This window comes from Mus pahari, chromosome 9, assembly GCF_900095145.1.
Source record: "Mus pahari chromosome 9, PAHARI_EIJ_v1.1, whole genome shotgun sequence".
Classification (NCBI taxonomy): Eukaryota; Metazoa; Chordata; class Mammalia; order Rodentia; family Muridae; genus Mus; species Mus pahari.
In genome coordinates this window covers 68174463-68187288 of record NC_034598.1, presented here as the reverse complement: position 1 = coordinate 68187288, position 12826 = coordinate 68174463, and the positions used below count along the sequence as shown (strand labels likewise).

Here is a 12826-nt window from a genome sequence, read left to right as displayed (position 1 = left end):
AGGAAGGAAGGAAGGAAGAAAGAAAGAAAGAAAGAAAGAAAGAAAGAAAGAAAGAAAGAAAGAAAGAAAGAAAGAAAGAAAGAAAGAAAGAAAGAATAAAGAAGAAAAAGAAAAAAATCTAGTGTATAGGAATAACATGACCAACAAAAAGATTGGCAGAAGTGGTAACCACAGTGAGCCCTTGCCGGAGGATCACCTCAGGAAGCCTGCTGTGAGGAACTGGGGCTTATCATCTCCAGACCTCTATGTGCATAACAAAAGTGCTTCCTAATAATGGGTGTAATGACATGTTTGTAGAAAATGCCATTATTCCCAGGACAGGCAATCACTGCATTCCAATGGAATCTCATGGGTGAAAGATAATGGGGCAGATGCCACAGTCATTCAGCACAATGCACAGTGTCCAGTGTCTGGCAAACTTGAGAAGTTCAGTTGTGTTTGATTAATAAGTTCACGTGTGAAAAAAGTGGGAGAATAATGAATAGAAATTAGGGCTTGGAATCCACTCTGACGTCTGCGAGATGTAATTATCACTATATTATTTAAAGCAGGTTCCTACCATCGTGCCTTCAAGTCAGTGCTGAGCCAATACAACCCTGCTCGGGACTGGCCAAACAGGTGTGACAAGCCTGGGGAGATACTGTCAAAGGAGATAAGGTGAGGTACAAATGTGGTTCTGTGATGTAAGTGGACCTCACTTGAACTGATTCCCTCAGAGATAAAAATCAGTCAGTCTTCCTATTGTCAGTGTCACTGAATGACTGATGGACAACAGATCCTTTTCACTTTCAAGAAACAATACTGAAAGTGTTTTGTTTAGAATGTCAAGCGTATTCCTTTGTAAGATATCATTTTCATTCATTCTTTAAGAACGTTACACAATGTTTTTAGATCGTATTCACCATCCCACTCCTCCCAGATCGAAGGCATATTTATTAATAATAAATATCCTGGTAGTTACCCAACTACTATTTTATTGCATTAAATAAGCATACATATGGGAAACAAATGGCTGTACACTGTTGGTGGACAAATTCTTTTCCCCAAGAATCCAGAAGGAGCAAAATAACGCACTGGTAAGGCCACTCTATTGTGCTCTAAGAATTTGCAGATCAAAATGTATTTCCACTGTCATTAAATAAAGAGTAACTCAAAAAATTCTTGTGAGGAAGATAGCCAGAGTTCTGTGGAGGGTAGCTGGTTTTTGTCTATTTTCCTTTCTTTTGCTGTCTTTGTGAATTTACCTGTTTGAGATTTTTATGAAATCATAATTCACAGCAAAAGTAAAAAAGAGAAGAAAACCCTGAAGCAAATGCCACAGAAGACATAGAGTGCAGGAGGAAAGGGGTGGAAAATATGATAAAATGGTACATAGTGACAGTTATAAAATAAAGACACAGCTGGAAGAGGCAGCTTATCAAGTGAACTCCACCGAAACCTTTACATAGGAACTTAATAACAAAGCCACCTCAATAGCAAAAAGGAAATCATCAACGTTAGAAACAAATAGGATACGAGAAGTCAAGTGAAGTTAGCTGAAGAAGTAAATTTGTTTTTAAAATACAGAGATGGAATGGAGGGAAAATGGAACTGGATTTAAAAGTAGTAAAACATAAAAGCCAAGACTCTAGTCTACTCTTGAGATTAGAGAGAGACAGAGACAGGGAGAGATAGAGACAGAGACAGAAAGAGACTGAGAGACATAGAGAAAGAGACAGAGACAAGGAGGATAACAGCCCTCATTGGGATGAAAAAATTGCTGTCATTTGTTATATGTTGAGTGCAAGATTATCTGTTTTTCCCAGTACATTCGAACTAAGCTTACAATAAAAGCTATTAAACAGGCAGCCTAACACTCACACACAACGAGTACAAAATGTGGAGACTGAACATGGATTCTGCCAGTGTCAGGTGTGTGCGTGTGTGTGTGTGTGTGTGTGTGTGTGTGTGTGTGTGTGTGTGTGTCTGGTAAAATTCTAGGCATGTGAGTTATGTTACTCCTGCAAATTGCAAAGCTGTAGCATGACTCTCTCAGAGTGTTGCACACTTATTAGCGCAAGCCAATCATCGGGTGTGGGCTCCCTGCTTACAGAGCGATAACAGATGATGTGAATAGGAATAAAGACGAGATGCTCTTGAGCATCCTGACGCTGAGCATCCTGAAACTGTAACTATGTGTTTCCTATCTCTGAAACCTCCAAAATGCAGCCTGTGTTTGAAAGGAAGAAAGTCATAAATACCCATGATCTGTACATTTTCAAAACGTAAAAGAGTAGGTTGTTTGCTGTTCTTTTCAATAGCCTTAATTGCACTTAAAAATCGTGGACTTAGCATAGGCTTGACCAAAAAGCACACAGGGAACAGCGGGGCTCTTGGCGGAATGAATAAATCATAATTTAAAATCAGAACATAAGATTATAAAATTAGTGTTACATATTGAACATCTCACCTAAGTCTACATGTAGAAAGGAGGACTTACTGTTCTGTTGGTTAATATTGCAGGGATCCACCATCGGGACATGGACAGGTGCGAAACACGTGGAGGAGACTCTCCACGCATGTGCGTGAAGCTGTGGGGTTCCTTCGATCATGCCTGATGGAGAACTAGAAAGGCGAGAAAATGTTCACCATAGTCTCTCTCGTTCCTCTTATATGTGTATATCCTTCAAATATTCAAATAAGTAAATACTATTTTTCTTGATATGCAAACAAGCCTTAGAAATTCAAGTTCTCTAGTATGTTAGAGAAATAGAGGTATCAGCTTCCTATACTTGAGTTTTTCAAGGGGCTAAATTATGAACATACATGATGTTATTGAGTCTCCATCTCTGCCTTGTGAAGAAAACACTCTTGTGCCGGATTTTATAAAGAAAACCACAAGCTCAGAGAAATGCTAATCAGGCTCATTAAGCTGGTGCCCAAGAAAGCGAAGGATCAGATTTGGCTCCGCTCTGATAACCAAGCATCACTCACAGAACCAAAAAATTCAATCTGAGTGTAGTTTAAGGTGAATGTGGAAATGCAGAGGTGCATAGTCCACATGGTCTATTCAACCTACTGACAACTAGCACGGAGTTTAACAGTCTATACTCTTGGCTCAGTATATCAATTTATACTGGAAAGCCTGAAATGCTAAGCAAACATAGATTAAAATTGGGGTGAAAGCTGATATAAAATCCTCCTTCCTTCACATTTATTCACCTGTTTCAGTTTCCTCAGCAGACCAGAACAGAAGAGAAACACCACCCTTATAAAGTGAGACTACAGCGCTGAGGGGGTCAAATATGAAATTCCACCTTCCGTGGCCTTCAAAAGCCATTCATTCAACATTTGTTAAGTGATTTCACTATCAGACACTGTGCAAGACCCTATAAAGGCTATACATATAGATCAAGGCAGACCCAGGCTCCTAGAGGAATATGTTGCCCATAACCTAAAGTTGTAGCTCATGGTTACAATAAGTCTGAATGAGTGGGTGGGCTTGACCTTCACTCCCACAATGCCCTTGAAGTTGAGTGCTTAATTACCATCTAGCTGAGACCACTTCTTCAGGGACAGAGGAAAGAGATCTTCCCCTCACCCCTCCTTCCTCTTCCTATTTCTCCGCGAATCCCCAGGATGCTATAAGAAGCCAAATATAAAAGTCTCATTTTGTTCAGATGGGGGTACTAAGACTCAAGAAACTCCTTGACTTATAACTTTCTTCCCTTTCTGTTCCCCAGCCTTCCTTCTCCAGCCTCCTCCCAGGGAAAGCAAAATATCTCAGGGTTCCCAGGAGGAGCTACGCAGAGAAGCGCTCTCTTATTTCATTTAGTTGACTTAAAACAATAAATTTGTTAAAGATAGGAACCAGAATGTAGGCCTGTTTATTTATTGTATTTCACTTTATAAAACGGCCTTTCAGCTCACCAAACTTACTTGACTTGCTCTAACAGGGCACATAAAAATAAATTCTCAATTAATATTTTTTTCCATTAAAGTATGTTTGTAGCTTCACATTAACCTTTGTCAAGTAAAGAATTTTAACTGCTTTGTTTGGAAAGCTAAACAATGTCCGAGAGTTATCTGTGACTGAAATATTATCCTGTATCCTTATCGCACCCGAATGTTTATGCACAGAGAAGACTGGTGCCCGGGGACTGGCAGACAGATTTGCCATTTGTTAAACACTGACTGCTAACCCATTCTGACAAACAAAGCCCAAAAGCAGGACTTTAACATCTCTTCTGGTTATTTGAGCCAAGTGCCCTAGCATGGTTTCTGCTTTGACAGTATGACACAGACGTTGTTATTCTAACCTGAAGTAAATAAAAGAAAAATAAATAGCCAAATGTAAATAAATTACATGAGATGGTGTAAAATAAATGTTGCTTTGTTAAAATTTTTAATTAAAATATCAGCTCTTAGTGCCCATTGAGTAAGCTTCTTGGTGCACTATTAAAAGTTGTGCTTAGTTCAGTTGACTATCCAGGGTAGATTAGAATCTTATAAAGCGAGGGACCAAGGATACACTCCTAATTCTCATTAACCCTGGCCGTTTGGTGTGAACAACTGATAAACGGTATTTTCTTCACAACTAACCTAGATGTAATTCTGGTTAGATGTGAACTAAACTTTGAAATTAAATAATGCTTGAGCTGGTTTGAACATAAAATCAAGATTAGGAGGGGAAGAACCACAGAGAGAAAGAGTATATGTGAAGGTACTCAAAAAACCATGTTATTTAGAGAACCACTTTTCTATGACATGTTCCCTGAAAGCTCAGCCCACAGAGACCTCTACACTTAGACTGTGTTTCTGGCTAGGACCACAAAGGACAACATTCATTATTTTGAAAATTACCTCAATAGGTTATGTACATTTTGGATTCTTGCCTCACATAGCACTGAATATTTCTCCATTAGAATCTTTTATATTGATATTGTAGGCCAGGTTAAATTTGTATACATTTAGGATGTTCAATAGGATCCTTTAAAGTTACATGTGTCTACTGTGTAATGGTTAAACCAAGCTAATGAACACATAGGGAACCCCATATTCTTCTCATTCCTGCATGAGAAAATTTGTTAGTTATCCTCTTGGTAACTTGAAAGTATCTATCACATTGGATCTTGGTATCAAGATGAATGGTAGAACTCTATTTATCCACTGATCAACAAGTCCCTTCCACTAACCCTCAGCCCGGCTCAGCACCACTCCTGACAGCCATCAGAGGGGTTGTTCTGCAATTTCACGGTTAAACCCCTTCCTGATAATGCAACACCAGTTCCTGGAGGATGAGTTACTGTTGTTATTCCACTTAACTGGTTCCCAGTGAACCTCAGGTCAAATGACTAATACTCATAACATACCGCTGGACCAGGAACTGCTGCTTCTCATGGGTAGTGGAGCTGCATCTCCTGGGTAGTGAAAAGCACATTTTCCTAGACTAGCAGACTTTATTGCTTTTCTCCCCATGCAACACCAATTCTCCTAAAATCTAATGAACTTAGATACCAAAATTTGTCTTGTAGCTAATCGTAGTACCACATAACACTGCACAGTTTAGCTTACTCTCATTAATTCAAATATGTTATATGTTATATATAATATAAATATAAAATACATTAATGCAAATGTAATACAAACTAAGATTTTCTAGAAGAGGACTGCAGAACTTGAAAGGCAGCAGAGGCAAGGGCAGGAGGCAGCTCACATCCTGAGATATTGCACAAATTCAAGCCTCGCTCCGGGATGTGAGCTAACTCAGTTTCTTAAACTGCGGTCATGACACATATAGAATCATGGAAAGGAAAGGGGGCCGTGAAAAGTTTAGCAACACCCAAAGGTTTCTAAATGTGTGATCACCCAAGCCAAATTCCAAAAGTGGTCATGTGTAGAGTACACACCTGTAATCACAGCACTTGAGAGGTAGAAGCAAGATCAGAGGTTCAGGGACAGCTGTGGCTACGCTGCAGATTCGAATCCAGCCTGGACTACATGAGACATTTTCTTATGCCTAAAATGTGTTTACAAATTGGTGGCACACATTTTATAATCCCAGCAGTGGAACTTAGAGCCAGTTGGATTGCTGGTGCTTGATATCCTACATTACCAGCCTACCTTAATCAGTCCTGACTCAAAAAACCCAAGTGGCACCTGAGGGGCAACACTCAAGGTTGACTTATGGCTTGCACAAAACATACACACACACACACACACACACACACACACACACACACCAGCACATTGAATATGTTATGAATCCAAGGTGTTTCTCTCAACAGTCTCCCACGTAGGACTGCGTGGCTCTACTGCAACTTTGGGTCTGCACACACAACTCATACTTTGCACTTCACATATTGTCATACCACATACATCAACAAATGCTTCCTGGAATACCTCATCTCGGATTTGAGACTTTTGTATGTAATGAATTGCAGTGTTTATACTATACAAAGATTTTTACTCTTACATAAACATATGGCTTCATTTTAGGAAATGTATTTTTAATATTTTTATACAACCATTACACCCATGTAAATATCAAAATAATGTATCTGTGGACAATATTCCGCTAGAATTTTTGCTTTTCAGGAATTACTGTTTTACTTGTCGATGAACATTATTTTTAAAATCATTAAATTTGGGCTTGAGATTAGGCAGAATTTTCAAAAGTATCTGCTATTTTATACTATATATTTCTGTGAAAGAGTGTTCTCAATGTTGATTGCAAAAATTAAAAAAAAAAAAAAACCCAGTGACCCTGAAGAATATAGATGATGCTATATGCCCTGTAGGATGGTATATTCAATTCAATTCTTTATAGAAAAAGTTAACAAGCACATTCATCTTCCTTTGATGCAAAATTGCTTTCATCTTTAATAAATGGTAAAATTATATGTTTAAAATAAGTTTCCTTGTGGTTTATTGCCATTATATGTTTGAGATAGATTAGATAGATAAATAGATAGATAGATAGATAGATAGATAGATAGATAGATAGATAGATAGATAGATAGATAGATAGAGATAGAGATATATAGATTATTTATTTATATCCCCAGGACTGCATAAGGATTCATGGGTGAAAGGATCTTGAGTGCGGAAACTTTAAGAAGCTCTAAGATAAGTGACTGATTCTTCCTGGGAGGTCTTAGTTTCTTCTCCAATTAGTGCAACAAAGATACTAACCCAGTGGATAACTATACAACTTATATATGATAATATACGTGAAGCACTTAGCCAATGATTGCTGACCTCCTATCAGCTATGTAAACATTTTTAATGAATCTCTCTCCTTTACACTGACAGCCCTCAAACTCAAAAAGCTGCCCATAAGTCAAGAAATCATACTTACAGAAAGTCATCCCTGATGTTGCCGTTAAAGGTGCCGCACAGTCCTAACGTCCTTCTTTTCCAGGCACTGGAAAGCTGAATGTAAATTCTTTCTCCATCAATAGCGAACAGGATCTTTAAACCAAAGGTGGTTCTTAGGAGAATGAATAAGGACGACAGGGTTTGAATTTCAACAATGCCTGTAGGAAAAGAACGTACGTTAGTGCTGTCACATGCAGGTGATATTCTGAGAAGGCAGCGGACAACATTGAGCCTCTCCTCCTGTGACATCCGGCGGTGGCTAGCCAGTTGGCAGGTCTTGCTTATATTCCAAGGCTAAATCTATCCCTAGTGGTTGATGGCTTTTCTCTTATTTCCTTCCATCTCATTCACCTAGTCTTCTGATGGGTTGCTGCTACTGTCATGTAATCTCCATTGACAAACATCTTGATACTAGATATTTGAATTCTAATCATCTTTCTCATAGAGTATATGTTCTTGTGTGTGGTATACGTGTATATGTATGTATGTGGTGGGGTGAATAGTGTAGTAGAGGTGGGGTTTTTATAAGGGGTATGTATGGTATAAAGACTGTGGTAGAGTATGTGGTGTGTCTGTGTGGGTGTGGGGATGTATCATGTGGGGGTTGGGAGGAGATGTGGAGCAGTGTGGTGCATGACGTGTGTGTCTATGTATTTGTGTATGTGTGGTTTGTGTATGTTATATGAAAGATATGACATGTGTATATGTCTGTGTATGAGTGATGTTTTGTAGTGTGGTATGTTACCTTAAAGTGGCCATGATCCATTAGGAAGTACCAATTTTCTCAAAAATTTTCCAAATTTTTTTGAATGCCCCCCCCAAAATGGAAAGCTTATCTCTTGGTAATCATTATTTTGTGAAACATATTTAGAGACAAACTCATACTTAAAACTAAGATAGTGAGGTTGTCATTAAAAGCTCTTCTTTGCCCCTGTGTCAAGTTTATATGTGTGTGTGTGTGTAAATATAAATATATTATGCATATGTTGTTCTCATGCAGGTGGATTTCTGAGTTCAAGGCAAGCCTGGTTTACAAAGTGAGTTCCAGGACAGCCAGGGCTATACAGAGAAACCCTCTCTCGCAAAACCAAAAATAAAAAAGCAAAACAAATTTGGTCTCTAATACCATAAATCTGAAAAATATTCTCTAAGCACTCCATTCTTTTCATGGCCTTTCCTTACAGCCACAACTGAATCCAGCAGTAAGTATAGGCGACTTGTTTACTGACAGACCATCATTCTGTCTTCTATCCATTGCTACTGTCACATTGTCACTGCCTTAGAGTAGCTCGTCCCTGGCTCTGCCATGCTTCACTGTGTAGCATGCTGCATATTGGTTATCTGATGTCTGTCATCTCAAGGTCCTTTCCACCCTAAGTCATATGTGTATTAAATATGTATATAGTCATACATATACATACTGTATGTATGTATACATACATATGTATATATGTATATAGTCATATACTACAGTTCCTTAAGAATCACTGTTTATTTCTGTCTGTTTGACTTAAGTGTGTGAGATCACCATTTCATAACTGGTCAAACAGTAACAATTTTATATTCATGACTATATGAGTTTTCTAGCATGATTTTTGTGTCACATTGACATGTGATGTGAAAACACGAGCTGGAACATTTCTGAGCGAGTTTTCACTGTGAGAGTAAGAGAATATTCTTAGTAACTCTGCTGCAAAGCAGACTTAAACAAGTCCACCCCAGGAAACTCCCCTGTATGAAGCCTCTACATACTGTCTGTGCTCCCCTGCTTTCCTAATGTCAGGCCTCCATAGTCTCTCTTGACCCTGTTCAGGATGTAGCGATGCTAATACAGTTATCTCCTAAACAAGCTCCACAGAGACCTACCCCTCCCTTTCTCACCTCCTTCATTCTAAGTTCAGCTTCAAATGTTCAGTGGCACAACATCTCCTTCAGAAAATCCTACCGACCCTGCAAGTCCTTTCTCCAGTGTAGCATGGGCTATACTCAGAGGCTATACAGTAAACCCTTAGAGTCCTGTACAAATTATTACATCTGTCTCATTTTATTACAGGAATCTGTTTGCTTGTTTAAATTCTAGGCCACTTGAGAAAAACAATAAGGTTTGTGGCCTCCAGTGTATTTGGCAAAGTGGCACAGGCACCCAGGAAATGTTACACCATCAACCAAGATGAAAATGGCGCTTTGGGTTGGGGTTTGCTGTTGGTGCTAAGGTATTCATAGCATTGCTTCTTACCATTCAGGGTGAAGCCTTGATTGGGACTGGTGACAATCTGGCCTCCTCTGCTGAGTGTCACTTGTTTGTTAAAGTCATCCTCCAGAATTAGAGTTATGGACTGAAGGCAGACCAAACCCAGGTTCTGCGGAAAAGTCAAAGTATTGGTGAGAGAAAGAAAGACAGAGACAAGGAAGGTGCAAGAAGGGAAGAAGACAAAGAAAAGTGAGGATGGAGAAAGAGTGTGCACAAATAAGAATTTCTGGTATATATGAAAGCTGTGATATATCATACATTTTATATATATATATATATATATATATATATATATATATATATATATATAAAATAAAATGTTTAATTTCATTTCCAATGACTCACCAGTAATTGGTTTCCATAACACATAGTTGCTCACTTGTCTGGTAGAATTCACAAAGTTGTCAATAAAGAATACAGCCAAGTTATTTAGGACTAGTTATAAAGTTAATTCAAATATTAATAAATTTCAATAAGAAAGATAGAGCTGAAGCCAAGCGTGGCAGCTCACAGTTAATAATCCCAGCACTCCAGATGCTGAGGAAGGAAGATTGCTACAAATTTAAGGTTAGGCTGTGGTACACAGCAAGAATGGATCTCAAAAACAAACTAGAAAAGAAACTAATTGTTAAAGTTTGCTGCAAAGGACCTTTTATTGGAATTAGTAAAGATTTTGGAAATTTTTTGAAGCTGTTTTTTCCTTTTTAAACAAATTATTGGTGTGTTTGCTTAAAGAAAAGCTCTGACATCAATATTATTAATATGTCAAAATTATTTATTATATTTATTATTTAATTACATATTATATATCCCTTTAGAATGACATGAAACCTACTGGATCCTATCCAAAAATAATACCCTGTGTAACAACAAGTTTGAGAGTAAATTAAGTAAATTAAAGCTTAGTCCTATCATGAACTCATGCACTACATTTTCAAAAGCAACATATACACATAACCTTAAAAGTCGACTTAATCCATATTGAATTTTATCTAGTAAAACTTATTTTTGTTTTTATATGTCTAAAATCAAGGTTCTACTTGTCATGACCAATGGTGAGCATGATTCATTTTTTTGAGATATATTAATAATAATGACATCTTAATAATCAATACATTAAGAATAGCAAATAATTGTAATAATGTTGCCACATCATGGGGATGTGAGGTTGGACTTTGTAGTATGATAACTCCCCTCCTGACTGGGCTATGCTTACCTGTTCACAGTGAGCCTTCTGTAAAGTGATCGTGAATCTATCTTTTCCAGTTCCTTTCACAAGGATGTACTGACACAAGCCAATAAAAGAGTAATGGCGCCCATCAAAGGTGGTGAAATGAGAGTCGCCCACAACAGAACACTGAACTATCCAAGATAAAGAAGGAGATGAAGACAGAAGAGGAGGAATGAAAACAAATACAACAGGACAACTTAGCATAAATAAGCACACCTTAAAAGAAAGTAATTCATTTAGATGTATGTATGATCTGACAAATTAACCTATTAAATTTCATTTAAAAATTATTAAATGATGGCTTTTCCATATTCTTTTAGGACTTGTATTTACACATTTTAACAAAATGTTAGCAAAGTTGCCTACTAGATCTTGCTAGATATTTAATTTACCAATTATCTTCTATACATAAGTTATATATTATTATACATATATATGTGTATATATATATATATATATATATATATATATATGAGATCCATTCAAAAATCAATATTATTTTTCCTTCCAAATTAAAAACATATTCTTCAGATGCTAAAGTTTGGTTTTTAACATTTTAGAAGATTACCTGGACAGTCATGCTCGGTGCAGTTCCAAACTCCACCAACACATACACTAAACAGAATGAGAAAATTATTATCCTGGCACAGAAAATATGCTGGCATTTCCTCAATATATTTCTTAATGTACTAGATATATTGAGCTAATAGGTTCTCTATTATCTGAGTAGGAAAACCTCTCTAAGACGTTGCACTAATAGTTACAAACTGTCTGACTGGTAAATAAGTATCCATTATGTATCTATTTGCTGGAATAAGATACTAACAAGAAGAAACAGCTCTCTTCTAGAAGTAGGCAAGGAGGCTCCTTCTCTTCTTCACAAATACAGGAGTTTCTGAGGAAAGCAAGAGTCTGATGGTATCAGCTACTGAGAATACAGTTAGTTATAAACCTGCATGTCTTTTGAGTATGCTGAGAGCAAAGAGCAGAGTTGTGGTCATGCAGGCTTCTATTTTTACCAGGGACTGTCCTGGAGGAATTTCACGCTTGCCCAGAATCTGAGCAAGTGTAATAAGGATTGCAAATCTTCCTGATCATGCCCCCAAACCACCAATAGACAGTCACTTTATAAAATATTCAGTACATAAACCCAGGAAAGTCATCTAGCTCTAAGTATAAAACTATGTGTTAATTAGTTATTATGAACAGCAAAAAAATTGGATGGGCAGTATATGGGCCCTGGATTTTATGAAATTACCAAAGGAAGTAATAAGAACACAAATGTATAAAGAAAACCAATTTGTATAGTTCAAGTAAAACAGAACAAGATACAGACTGCATCTCGGAATTTGCAGATGAAAATTAGCAATGGGTAGACTCTGCAAGATGCCTGTCATGACCAAGTTATTAAATAGAAAAAGACTCAGAAATTACTCTCTTCCCATGGACCACTTACCATTCAGTGCACTCTTGTTCGATTTTTGAACCAACTGAATAAGCTAATCCATGAAAACTACATGGGCAGCTCTCCAAAGAGATGCAAGTTCCATTGTCCATTATGAGGCCTGCTTAAGAAACATGTATGTCACATGTATCTCAAAAGAAGTAATAAAGGGCTATGCTCTTTAATTAGATAACAACTCAATCAAATGCTGTTGAGAACTTTCCTAGAGTGAGTTCCAGATACAGAAATTCCTAGACTGTCAATGAGTACTCTAGAAACTTGGCCCTCAATGTGATGATGTAGAAACCTAGCTCTCAGTTGGTGTCCATGTTAGGAAAGTTTCTTTCAATGAGTTTCAACTCCCGTTTCCTGTAACTTACCATCAAAGTCTCAAAGTCTGGCAAGGAGAAGAAAGGAAACTGGAAAGAACTTCCTTGAATTTAATGAAAGGAAAGAAAGAAAGAAAGAAAGAAAGAAAGAAAGAAAGAAAGAAAGAAAGAAAGAAAGAGAGAGAGAGAGAGAGAGAGAGAGAGAGAGAGAG

At 37.5% G+C, this 12826-nt stretch overlaps 1 protein-coding gene across 1 annotated transcript in view; it reads right to left on the bottom strand.

Moving 5' to 3' along the window:
- Window positions 1-12826, bottom strand: part of Otogl (otogelin like) — a 140098-nt gene that overhangs the window by 95969 nt on the left and 31303 nt on the right. Inside the window, exons 12-17 of the mRNA XM_021204277.1 lie at window positions 12298-12406; window positions 11410-11456; window positions 10827-10972; window positions 9596-9719; window positions 7340-7517; window positions 2480-2604 (exon numbers count right to left, since the gene is read on the bottom strand). Coding sequence (XP_021059936.1) covers window positions 2480-2604; window positions 7340-7517; window positions 9596-9719; window positions 10827-10972; window positions 11410-11456; window positions 12298-12406 — 729 coding nt within the window. The remainder of the gene's footprint in view (window positions 1-2479; window positions 2605-7339; window positions 7518-9595; window positions 9720-10826; window positions 10973-11409; window positions 11457-12297; window positions 12407-12826) is intronic.